Source organism: Gadus chalcogrammus, chromosome 2 (genome assembly GCF_026213295.1).
Source record: "Gadus chalcogrammus isolate NIFS_2021 chromosome 2, NIFS_Gcha_1.0, whole genome shotgun sequence".
Taxonomy (NCBI): Eukaryota; Metazoa; Chordata; class Actinopteri; order Gadiformes; family Gadidae; genus Gadus; species Gadus chalcogrammus.
Window position 1 is genome coordinate 19,993,008 of NC_079413.1, and position 13,495 is coordinate 20,006,502.

The 13,495-nt window shown below is 41.9% G+C and overlaps 1 protein-coding gene across 3 annotated transcripts; it reads left to right on the forward strand.

Annotated features, from left to right (window-relative positions):
* Nucleotides 1-326: 326 nt before the first annotated feature.
* LOC130397892 (uncharacterized) lies at nucleotides 327-13,093 on the forward strand. 3 transcript variants are annotated; one of them, XR_008900479.1, is made up of 6 exons: nucleotides 327-498; nucleotides 677-747; nucleotides 5,865-5,945; nucleotides 8,016-12,268; nucleotides 12,371-12,529; nucleotides 12,616-13,093. XR_008900479.1 is itself a non-coding variant. In XM_056604882.1 (4 exons), the coding sequence occupies exon 4, from the start codon at nucleotides 8,177-8,179 to the stop codon at nucleotides 9,806-9,808; it is 1,632 nt and encodes a 543-aa protein (XP_056460857.1). In that variant the 5' UTR covers nucleotides 327-498; nucleotides 677-747; nucleotides 5,865-5,945; nucleotides 8,016-8,176; the 3' UTR covers nucleotides 9,809-12,363. The 3 variants fall into 3 exon arrangements, 1 of the variants encoding a protein (XP_056460857.1); XR_008900495.1 differs by lacking the exon at nucleotides 5,865-5,945 and having other exon boundaries at nucleotides 328-498; XM_056604882.1 differs by lacking the exons at nucleotides 12,371-12,529; nucleotides 12,616-13,093 and having other exon boundaries at nucleotides 8,016-12,363.
* The last annotated feature ends 402 nt before the right edge of the window (nucleotides 13,094-13,495 follow it).

Sequence of the window (13,495 nt, forward strand, 5' to 3'; positions counted from 1 at the left end):
TGCAGTATAACACAGAGGGAATTCTGGATAAGGTGTGTGTATTTACAGAAAGAGAAGAGCCATAAGCTCCAGCTTAAAGTCAACAGCGAGTGTCAGGTCTTCTGTCCAAAACCGGAAGCGTTTATCCGATTTTATAACTTAATTTATTTCGTTCATTTATGTAAACACATTACTTAACGCCCGTTCATTTATGTAAACACATTACGTAACGCCCGATTTTTATTTTATTTTCCGATTTTTATTTTTTATTATCCGATTTCCGGCGTGTGGGTGGATGTTTCTGTCTGCAGCGGAAGTGCGTGTGGGTGGATGTCTGGAGCGTGTGGGTGGATGTCTGCAGCTAGACTCTCTTGTAAACCGGAGCATTTCTTGGAAATGGTGTGACTTCAAATAATGAGCTAGCCACCCCCCCTCCTGGGTGTAGCCCACCCAGCTCAGCTTTAAGAGGCGCCGTAGAGAGACTGAGCTCTCATCCTGCACTCAGTCGGAACAGCCAAGGTAGGACAGAAACGTGCTTTGATCAGTTATATTGACACCTAACACAATAAAGTTGTTGCGGGTGGTACTGATTTGGTGCCCCCGTTTGGAACGTTATCACTCGAGTGGACGGAATGGATGGGCGTTTCATGTGATTTATATTATAACAAGTGCGGTTTAACACTGAGCTTTTCACTAGGTCTACCCGGAGCTGGTCTTATTTCTGTGTTGAAGGCTGAACCTGGACCTGGGCCAGACCGATACAACCAGGTGCGTTCACGTCATTGTATTGTACTGTATTTAAAAACAAGAATGGGCCCCATCGCAACTGCTATGATTAAACCTTTATTGACCTGCTACAGCACCAGTTATATGTATTTAGGTTAACATTAGTTTTGGAACATTACATTTTGTTTCACACACACACACACACACGCACGCACGCACGCACGCACGCACGCACGCACGCACACACACACACACACACACACACACACACACACACACACACACACACACACACACACACACACACACACACACACACACACACACACACACACACACCGCCGCGCGGCTACCACGCGGCGGTGTGAAGGGCCAGGCGTTTTCAAAAGCGGCTGCTGATGTCTACAGCCGCTTTTGTAACCGCCTCCCCTCTGCCGCCCTTCCCTCATTGAAATGAATGGAGGCGGCGAGTTGCCGCGCGGTGTGAAACCGGCTGGTTGAGAGTGGCAGCCTTTATTTCTGACCAATCGTATGAAGGTATTATTGTAGCAACAGTCTTTAGCACCTGTAACTGAAGAATTTGAATGCGTACACTAAAGTCACAGTAAATTTGAAGTCGTATATATTTATTTTGCATGTGTACTCTAAAGTCACAAATGTGTAACAGTACATTTGTAGTCGTAAATATTTTTTATACCATTTTAAACACAAAATAGGGTCTACGAGTACGCAAATCTGTTATACAGGTGCACAAATCCTTTTGCTACAATTATTGCAGCGCAGTTGGTACAAAACACATTCGCACACCCGTGTTTCATAATCTGAGAACATGCCCAAAAGGTGTGCATTCGTAAACCCAAATTTGAACTAATGCATCAGAAGTTGCACATCTGTGAACGCTATGTTAATTCAGCATTTTAATGAGCGAGCACAAAACCATTTTACAACTGCTTGAATCTGCTCCTGCAAGTCTCAGCTGTGGGTTTTTTTGCAGGTTGTTTTGCACCACGTCTAGGTGGTAAATGTGTAGCAAAAGTATTCATATCCGTAGATGCCAGAGCGTCCGTGAGCGGGACAAAATAGTCCCGCCCATAATTTCCTAATCCAATGAAAATCGCCGGCAGGGATGCATTTCTCAAATTACACTGGGACCCACCGCGTGCCAGCCATGGAGCTATAAAGATCCCAGCATACTCAGCGCGGGATACTTTTCTTTCTGGAGAAGTGAAGAGGGCGTCCTACTGAACGGAGGTGGGTATCCTACATTATGTTAAATGAAATGACTTAGTTCAAGTGATTTCCCCCAAAGTATTTCATTAACATGCCGCAAATGTCCTTCAATGTATTTTAATGGTCGCCATAACATAAATTCAGAAATGTTAATGCAATACTTTGGGGAGAATTCACTTGAACTAAGTCATTTCATTTAACATAATGTAGGATACCCACCTCCGTTCAGTAGGACGCCCTCTTCACTTCTCCAGAAAGAAACGTACCCGCGCTGAGAATGCTGCGATCTTTATAGCTCCATGGCTGGCACACGATGGGTCCCAGTCAGGGACGGCTGGTATAAATGGGCTAACAGGGCTAAGCCCTCCCTACCTTTTACAGTGAAAATGAAAAAAATATTATTAAAAACATAGAACATATTGTTTTAAATTTTGGTAGAACCTAAAGGAGCAACAGCACCAAAAAGTGACAGAAAAACCCAGGATATATATATCTTCGTTTTTTTCCTGTGAATGGGCTAAATGTATTCAGCCCAAGCGGAGTAGAGTAAGCTTCCATTCAATTTTGAATGACAGGTATGGTGACACGCCCCCTTCATATGCTTCCCATTCGGGCTAAAGTCATTCAGCCCAAGCACAGTAGCGTAAGCGGCCATTTTATTGCGATTGACAGGTGTCGTGACACGCCCCCATTTGGGCTAATTTCATTTAGCCCAAGCGCAGTAGCGTAAGCTTCCATTGACGTTTGATTGACAGGTGCCCTGACACGCCCCCTTCATATGCTTCCCATTTGGGCTAAATTAGTTTAGCCCAAAGGCTGACCTAGCACAGTAGCTACAGTACAGTCACTATCAACTAATCACAGCACAGTAGCGCAAGTGCAGTATGGCGGGCGTTAGCATGAAAATGAACAAAGTGGATTATTTACTTTCTAATCGGTTTTCTTTAATGTCTTTGGAGGAAAAATTGGAAGTGAAAAGATTGGGGACACATCAACCAAACGATGTACAGATTTACTGTCAGGAGTGCGGTCAGAATACGGCCGGTAATAGTGCATTTGTAAGCGGGTCAACTACGTTTCGTATCGAAACATTAAAAAAGCTGTCTAAATAACCCAACATGACGTGACAAGTGTGTAGAGATAGTGGCCCCTCTCCCAGCTGCATTTCAGCGACAGGCAGTAACAATAAGGTTCTCTAAGGAATCGGAAATGATCTAATTTAATGTTGCATACAACATTGCCAAAGAGGAGTTGCCATTCTCAATTTAAATCCGAAATTATTCTCATGAAGAGAAATGGATTAAACATCAACCCGACGTATAGCAATGAGATGGCATGTGCACAATTCATTGCAGTTAGGCCTAATGGGCGACACCTTAAAGCAAAAGACAGCTGCGGACGTCGGAAACGCCACATAGGCCTACATGTCCTTCATGATTGACGGCGACACAGACGTCTCTACCAAAGAGTGTGTGATCGTCTACAGCCGCATTTTGCGCAAAGGGAGACCAGTCAACATTTTAATTGTGTAATACTTTAAGCACAAAAAAAGTTTTATTTTGCTTAATGGTTTAGTTCGAAATGTTCAATTTCAGCTCAGTGAAGCACTTTAAACACCTTATTTTTCTTTTTATTTATAATTGTGCTTCAAATAAAGACATGCCTTTCTCTACACCTTCATCTTGTTTAAAAATCATTCACATTATATGAAAGTTATGAACAGAGATATAAAGGTGACCTCATTATTCACCTCATTATTGATAAATGTAATGCATTCTTTAGCCCACCCACCCAAAATCACCACCAGCCGTCACTGGTCCCAGTGTAATTTGAGAAATGCATCACTGCCGGCGATTTTCATTGGATTAGGAAATTATGGGCGGGACTATTTTGTCCCGCCCACGGACGCTCTGGCATCTACGGATACGAATACTTTTGCTACACATTTACCACCTAGACGTGGTGCAAAACAACCTGCAAAAAAACCCACAGCTGAGACTTGCAGGAGCAGATTCGAGCAGTTATAAAATGGTTTTGTGCTCGCTCATTAAAATGCTGAATTAACATAGCGTTCACAGATGTGCAACTTCTGATGCATTAGTTCAAATTTGGGTTTACGAATGCACACCTTTTGGGCATGTTCTCAGATTATGAAACACGGGTGTGCGAATGTGTTTTGCACCAACTGCGCTGCAATAATTGTAGCAAAAGGATTTGTGCACCTGTATAACAGATTTGCGTACTCGTAGACCCTATTTTGTGTTTACAATGGTATAAAAAATATTTACGACTACAAATGTACATCCCCCTTTCCACATCCGTCACCAACCTCGGTGTTAAAATGGACCCACAACTTAATTTTGACACCCACATCAAACACCTCTGTAAGACAGCTTTATACCACCTCAGGAACATCGCCAAACTCCGCCAATCACTCACCCTGGCTGATGCAGAGAAGCTCGTCCATGCCTTTGTCTCCTCCAGGTTGGACTACTGCAATGCACTCCTCATTGGGATCCCTGGCAAGAGCATCCAGAGGCTCCAATACATTCAAAATAGTGCTGCCAGGGTCCTGATGAGGGTGCGCAAGCATGACCACATCACCACCATCCTGAAATTACTGCACTGGCTCCCTGTCCCACTCAGAATTGAGTACAAGGTCTCCCTCCTCACCCACTAGTGCCTTCACGGACTTGCCCCCCTCTACCTTCAGGAACTCCTCACCCCCCCGACAACCTCACGTACACTCCGTTCAGGATCCACTCACACCCTCCAAACCCGACATACGAAGCTGTGCACCATGGGTGATCGGGCCTTTTCTGCTGCTGCCCCTAGACTATGGAACGCCCTCCCTGACCACCTGAGGGCTCCACAGACTACAGCTCTTTTTAAACGGAACCTCAAAACCCATCTCTTTAAAAGAGCATTTAGCTAAACTTTCTTTGAGGTTCCCCCTTTTAATAGTTTTTTGTTATTTTTTTCTCTGTAGCACTTTGAGATTCTTGAATATAAAGTGCATTATAAATACAATTTATTATTATTATTATGTACTGTTACACACTTGTGACTTTAGAGTACACATGCTAAATAAATATATACGACTTCAAATTTACTGTGACTTTAGTGTACGCATTCAAATTCTGCAGTTACAGGTGCTAAAGACTTTTGCTACAATAATACCTTCAGACAATCGGGGCATCTCTTCCATGATGGGTTAGGGGAATCTATGGAAGCTTTTATTATACTTTATTATGCGCAACCCACAGAAGACGATTTGCGTTTTGTGTACCGTGATCCACAAATATTTGGTGTTGGTGCCTCTAATGTTATTCACACGGATATTGCACGATACTCAAAAGCAGAATGTCCGCCGTCTCGTAAAATTGTATCTACATTCACTTTTACACATTTGTGGATTGCATGGCTCTTTTGAGTTGCTTATTTTTCTTTGTGGATCATTATCCAATAGGCTATGTCACACTGTTGAGCTGTAAAATGTGAATGAGCAAGACCTGATTAGGCCTAACCCATAGAAGACGATTCACGTTGCGTGTTTCACAATCCACAATATATCTTCCCTTGTGCTTTGCAATCAATAACCACAAAAAATATTTTTTTTTACTTGTGGCTGCTAAAATGATATCCACACTTACGCTTAACATTACATGTCGAACGAACCATAAATATTGTTTGCTTGTAATTTGTTAAAGGATATCCACACGAATATGTCACGATGCACGAATATACATAATTTACTTTTTCTTTTTTCACGTGTTTTGTAAAATGCTATCCACACACTCACTTTCAGAACAGATTAGGACATGTGTGCACTCGCCTGTACGCATTTCTGGATCTCGTTTATATGGGTAACACACTTGTTACACTTTCATGTTTTTCTGATTAAGAAAGTTACGCCATCTTTTTCGTAGAAAATCTACGGAAACGTGCGACTTCAGTGCATCTGCTCAACAACCCATCACACCAACTGACTAACCAGGGAAACCAATGTGGTGAGAACAATTGGAAGCATTTTATGAAGGTTTGCTTTCTTGTGTGGTGGATAAAATGCAATACTTTAACACTTTAAGAAATTAGGAGAGGTAGAGAAAGCCATAGTTTGAAAGATAAAGACTTTATTATCACTTGCAAAGAAGTAATAATAAAACTTGGTTTGCCGAAGAACTCCCGTTTTGGATCAGGGGAGATCTGCAAATAACATCATAAAGGATCAACCTCTTAAACTGTTGTATTATTATTATTGTACTACAAACGTTTTTGTTAGCCTACGGTACATTTATGTTGATTTAAGATTTTCAGTAGGGTTCTCGAGTCCTCTCCATATTTGGGCTTTCCGTTTAAAAACATGTTTGATGCAAGCGCAGCAAAAGGCATGAACCATTTAATTCCATAAACATTGTAATCAATGAATAAACAGCATTGTATTGCCATTTCCCTTTGAAAGCCTGATAATGGAATAATTGAATGCTATTCCCAGAAGTAAATGTAGTGTAATGTTTGAAGTATCATCAGAATATCACTGACTCAAAGACTATAATTTGAAGGCATGAATCAGTTAGGGGAAATTCCCTCATGCATCCCAAAGAAATGAAAGTAGCTTTAGCCAACTGAGTAACAAATGCATAATGAGTTATGAACTTGGCTTTCGCAGTTTAGTTTGGGAGTATTCATTTGATGGATGCAGAACTGCAGCCTATATTATCTCTATAGGCCTATGTAGACCTAAGATACGTTTTACATCAATCATGTGTGAGACAAAGAAGTAATTCTATATAAATGTTAGAAAAACAAGTAATCCCATAAATCATCAAGATCACCTAGATCAGGGGTTTTCAAAGTGTGAGAGAGTGAGCCCCCCCTCAGAGAAAAAATGTCAGCTGAGCCCCCCCCCCCCCCCCAATATTTTTTTTCTAAATACCTGTGTTTTGAAAGCTATTTTAATTATTTTACACATTTTAAACATCTCTGATCATAATTTTAAAACCTTTGAAACATATTTTTGAAACATTTGAAACATATTTTTTAATCATTACAACATCTTTGTGCGTTTTTAAACACATTTCTTAACACAATTTAACAACTTTATCTAAGCATGTTTTAACTTAACCTTTTTTAAATACATTTGAACATCTTAATCTGTGTAAACTGCCAGTCGAATCAGATCTGCATTTTCAGTCCAGAGATTAGACTAATCGGCGGGGTTTGTTTACTGGCGTTGCTATGGTGACCTAAATTATTATAAGCAACTGAAAACGATGCCGGTAAGAAACTAAAACTGTGATTCTGAAAAAAGTGTAAATTCTATCAAAATTCCGTTTGGATAGTATTGAAGATACAAGTGTGTAGATTTGTTTAATGGTTTGAACGATGGTAAACGGTTCAAAAAGGAATGAGTTACGATGTCTAGAAGTAGGTGTATCAGAATGGGCTGACGTCTTCAATGAAAACAGCTGAAAACGAAGCGGTATGAAACTAAAACTGTGATTCTGAAGAAAATTTAAATGATATCGAAATTCTGTTTCGATATTATTGAAGATACAAGTGTGTAGATATGTTAAATGGTTTGCACGAAGATAAACGGTTGAAAATTGATTCAGTTATGTTATTTCTACAGTTGAAGTATGACTGTTGATTTGAATCATCGACTTTCAGGGTTTTTTCGGGTTTATTTTTTTCTCACGTCGCGCCCCCCCTGAAGAACTCTGGTGCCCCCCAGGGGGGGCGCGCCCCACAGTTTGAAAACCACTGACCTAGATTATTTGTTGGGACCACAAAACATGTCACAGTGGATGTTTTGTGCATTTCCCGCCCTATTTTGGTCTTTCCCCAGCTCCTCCCTGTTAGGCTTACAGGCTTATTTCAATAGTTCCATAACAGTTCTCTATGTTTGTCCTCCCCAATTGCACACACACACACACACACACACACACACACACACACACACACACACACACACACACACACACACACACACACACACACACACACACACACGCATATATATGTATACACACAAACATGCAGAGGTTTTCCTGACACATGTGTTTGTGTCTCATTTGCAGATCACACCAGGGATATTTCTACGAGGATCAACCTGGTTTCAGAGAGGGAACAAACTGTTGATTGTCAGGGCTAACCTTCCTGCTATCTTCACAACCACTCAGAAGATCTTATAACTGCTTGAATTTGTCAGAATTCTGAGAAGTTTACAAATATTGCTACAATGTTTAATACTGTTAAAACATTGTTTTCGTCCAAACCTAAGCGGTTGGCAATAGCTGTTAAAATAGAAGGCAATAAGATTAACGGACCTTCAGGTACTCTGGACGTCTACGCTCTTCCTCTGGAAGCCCAGTCCATGGAGGTAGAGGGGTGTCAGTGCTCCTTATTTGGACAAGAGTTTAGTAAAAAGAACCGCACCATCATGTTTCTAGGAGCCACTGGGGCGGGGAAGTCCACCCTGGTCAACAGGATGATCAACTACATCCTGGGGGTAGAATGGGATGATACCTTTAGATTTAAGTTGGTAGACGAAAGCACGGCCAGGTCTCAGACTCAAAGCCAGACCTCTGAAGTCAACGTGTACAAGCTCTACCACCAAGAGGGCTTCAAGATCGACTACTCCCTGACTATTGTGGACACTCCGGGTTTCGGAGACACGAGAGGCATAGCGAGAGATAAGTTGATTATGACTCAGCTAGAAAATGTATTCTCGGCTAAATCTGGGATCAGAGAGATTGATGCAATCTGCTTCGTGGCCCCAGCGTTTCTTTCTCGGCTTACGCCAACACAGAAATACATCTTTGAATCAGTGCTCGCCATATTTGGCAAAGACGTGGCAGAGAACATCCGGATTTTGGTGACATTTGCAGATTTCAAAAAACCTTTGGTTCTCGAGGCGATCAAAGAGTCCGGGCTCCCATGTCCTACAGAGGAAAATGGTTTACCAATTCACTTCAAATTCAATAACTCTGACAAAATGACACCTGGTGCAAACAACGAAGATGAGGACAGTGACGATGGAGTAATTGATTGGGATAAAAAGCTTTGGGACATGGGAACCAAAAACATGAACAAATTCTTTTCTGCTCTGAACGTCATTGAGACCAAGAGCTTGACCTTAACCACGGAGGTGCTCAGACAGAGAGCCCAGCTGCAGATCTCCATTGAGGATTTCAATAGGAAGGTGAAATTTGGGTTAACTAAACTCGAGGAGATTAAAAAAGAATCTGAATCTCTCAAAGATCACGAATCAACGATCAAAGCCAATGGGGATTTTTATTATTTCGTCAATGTCCCAAGGCCTGTTAAAGTTAAATGCAGTACATCATCACTTAACTGTGGGACATGTGATGTCACTTGCCACAAATCTTGCGGGAAAGTTTGGGGATTCCTTTATTTTTGTGAAGCCTTTGACGGGTGGGCTAACTGTGTTATATGCGAACGCAAGTGCGCTAAAAGAAACCATGTCTTTAATGATTACTACTGGGATACCGAGACAGTGGCAGAGAAACGAACCTACAAGGAGGTGAAAGAAAAGTATGAGTTGGCCTCTAAGGAAGCAATGTCCATTGAAGACATCATCAAACAGATGGAGCTGGAGTACGACCACCTACAGGACGAGGTGGTCAAGCTGATGGAGCGCTCAGCCCAGTGTCTCAACACCCTGAAGGAGATCGCTCTGAGGCCCGATCCACTCTCAACAACTGAATACATCGACCTACTGATTGGGCAAGAGAAGTCAGACCACAAGCATGGCTTCATGGAGCGCATCGAGAAACTCGAGGACATGAAGAGAAATGCCATTACCATTGAGAAGGTTGCTAGCGGGGCCCCACTTGGGTCCATTTATTAACATGTCCTTTACATATTGAGGCTTTTGATTTGATTTAATTTCAAGGATGCTCTTGATGAGAATTAACAGAGTAATGCAATTGCTAGAAATTAAACATGTTGGTAAAAATGTTTTGTTTTAAACATTCTTTCTTATCGGGTATTGGCAGAGTAAATTGCATAAAAACACTATGATGTGTGAATGCATTTTCCTAATTCAAAAAGAGGAGCGTTCTTCCTTGCTTCACTGGTTTGTTTATCTTAGATGCTGTGTGTGTGTGTGTGTGTGGAGCCCCCCCACCCCACCCCCTCTCTCTTTTCGTTAATCTGGACCTGACAACCTGTTCGCTCTCTGGCTGAGATAGCATTGAGTGAGACTTCTCGGATTCGCTCAGTCTAGATCACGATGTTGAAATGAGAAAATATGGAGGAGTTCATTACCCTGATTGTGATTTTGGTTTCTTTTGTTCTGTTTACTTTATATGCTTGGCAGCACTCCCCACTCCAGCTGGAACACTGAGTCACTGAGTGTATTGACTTGCTGCTTCTTTATCCTGATTTTTCAAATTAATTGTGCAAATTCTTACGTGTACTTGAAACGCACATTGGATTATGGCTGTGATGTACTTTCATCATGAGATAAAGATATTTCTTATTATTTTTAAATTCATGGTTTGTTGTGTTCTTCATCAGTAGTTTATTAATGTAGATGTTATGGCAATTCATGATGCATTATTTTTAAGTTTGGGTCCCGGGGAAACACATATTTCTCCTTTGGGTCTTGAAGTGAAAAGGTTTGGAACCCCTGTATTAGAGGACAAGAACCAAGGCTCTAAAACCATATTTACTAAAGCATAATCATGTTGAAGCATGCATGTTAACTAAAAGAGAAATAAAGATTAATACAATGATCTGTGTTTACTTTAAACCTTTTTATTAATTGATGCCCATTGTATATTCTCAGATATTTGTTTGAAGTTGTCCTTTGCAGGCTTCCCCTTCGGTTCAGTATAAAAAAGTTCATGAAACCACCAGCAGGTGGCGAAAACAGTCTCGTGTTAGTTTTGTGTTAACTTTGTATAACAGACGCTAACATTTATCGCCCCCAGCCGCAGCCCTTCATTTTTATGTCGAATGTACAATTTCCCAATTGATAAACACTGTACGTGTCCCTCACACTGCATTAATCCAATAGGGTCAAATATCCAACACAACATATTCTCTGGAACAGAAATAATTGACAAATATAAATTACAAAATGTGTCTCCTTAAATAATAACACCTTATGTGGGACATGAACTGGTTTTGTTTTCCCCTTACCCGCCGATCCATTTCCCATTCCCCATACTTGGCCTATAATAATAGTAATAGATTCAATTTATATAGCGCTTTTCACGTAGGCTACTCAAAGCGCTTTACATAGGGGCACAAAAATAGATAAACAAGAAAAAAAAAGAAGTTGATGGGGCTAGGGATAGTGAGTGATCTAGGGGTAGGCAGAGGAGAAGAGATGAGTCTTGAGGCGGGACTGGAAGATGGTGAGGGACTCAGAGTCACGAATATGTTGGGGGAGGGAGTTCCAGAGCCTGGGAGATGTCCTGGGGCCGGTTGCACCAACTGGGCGTAAGCCTGGTCGTAACTACGCCTGGTCGTAACTTGGCGTTGTCCAACCTAACCGTTACGTCGGTTGCACCAACTGGGCTTAGCGTTCTTTTCACTAAGACCAAGGCGTAAATCCTACGCCTGGTCAGGGGCAGGCGTAGAGTTGAAATTTCTGCTGTTTCCATAGCAATTACAATAAAAAAAAAAACGTTACAATCAATCCATCCAGCGCTAATATGGCACGTATTATCCATAGGTTGTACAACGAGCGGGCATTTAGACGGGAAAGGGTAATTAGGGACAGAAGCAATCCATTGGACATTTATAATGACGAGGAGCTGATTGAGAGGTTTCGATTCTGTAGGAGAGATCTGTTTGAATTAATAGAAGAGCTGTCACCGGATTTACAGTTCGTGTCGGACCGCAATGCAGCGCTACCACCGTCCTTGCAACTGCTGATTGCGCTTTGTTTTTTCGCAAACGGGGCTTTTCAGAACACAGTAAGCGACATGGTGAGGGTCCATAGATCGACCGCCTGTCGGGTTATCCGGAGGGTTTCCCTGGCTTTGAGCCGCCGCATCGCTCGTTACGTCCACCTCCCGAACGAGGAAGAGGCGGCGGCGATGAAGGAACGGTTCCGCCAGGCGTCCGGTATGCCTGGGATCGTGGGCTGCATAGACGGGACACATGTGCAGATCCAGGCCCCACATGAGAACGAGTATTTGTACGTTAATCGAAAAGGTTACCATTCGATTAACGTACAAATAGCTTGTGACGCAAATTATAACATCATTAATTTGGTGGCGAGATGGCCTGGATCCACCCACGATTCCCGCATCCTCCGGGAGAGTGCGTTATTGCAGGACTTCGAGGAAGGAAGGTAGGCTATAGCCTAGTGTTTTTCTAATCAGCTACACTGAAACAATTTGAGCTTCACTTTAAGTAATGAACAGCAACCTAATTAAAGTATATTTTCACATAGGTGCAACGGGCTGCTCCTCGGGGACAGTGGATACCCGCTGAAACGGTGGCTGATGACCCCGCTAATTGCTCCAACAACTGACCAAGAACGGAGGTATAACACCATACACTCCGCAACTAGGTCAGTTGTTGAGAGATGTATCGGGGTTCTCAAACGCAGGTAAACCATAAGTAATATGCATCCCTTAAAAAGACATAAAAAAATATCTAGATATAGATGTACCTAATTTTTCTTATTTTGTTTAGGTTTCACTGTCTTCATGGGGAGATGCGGATGCACCCAGAACGGGTCTGCACTGTAATAGCAGCGTGCACAGTTCTGCACAACATTTGCATCGCCAAAATAATCCCTCTCCCCAGACACCATCAGCCACCGGCAGTCCCCGAGGAAGATGTGCGTCAAGCCACTCGGCCTGAGGACATCGCTGGCCGATTAGTCCGTGCTCAGCTCATTAATCAGTTGTAAATATTGTTTTAATTATGTTTTTTATAGGCCGAGACGAACTGTAAATCCGGTGACAGCTCTTCTATTTATTCGAACATATCTCTCCTACAGAATCGAAACACCTCAATTAGCTCCTTGTCATTTGATGATGTTCACTGCATTGCTTCTGTCAAAAATAACCATTCCCGTCTAAATGCCTGCTCGTTGTATTTTATTGTTATGCATTAAAAAAATTTATGAACGAAAATGAATGAAAGAATGATTGGAAGGAATATTTATTTGAACAGTAAATCTTAATTTGAACAGTAAAAAGTAAAACATTAAAACACAGAAATATAATATAATAAATATAATAAATAAATATAAATTAGAGGCAGAGACCAGATTTTTTTGGTCTCTGCCTCTAATTTAATGGTCTCCTTCTCCACCCGGACAATTTCCTTCTCCATGAGGACCTGTTGAAGGTCCTCACTTCTCCTCCGCTTCGTTGCCGGGGGTGGGGATGGACAGGAAGGGGTTGCCACTGCTGGTTCTATCGGTGGTGGTGGTGTTGAGCTGGTAGTGGCACTTTCCAAGTCTGAAACAAAATGTGAATTTATTAATTCTGGGCAATAAGGCTAGTCCTGCTTATTCAACTAACAAACCATCCTCAATAAATATGCTAGGCTACATACCTTCTTC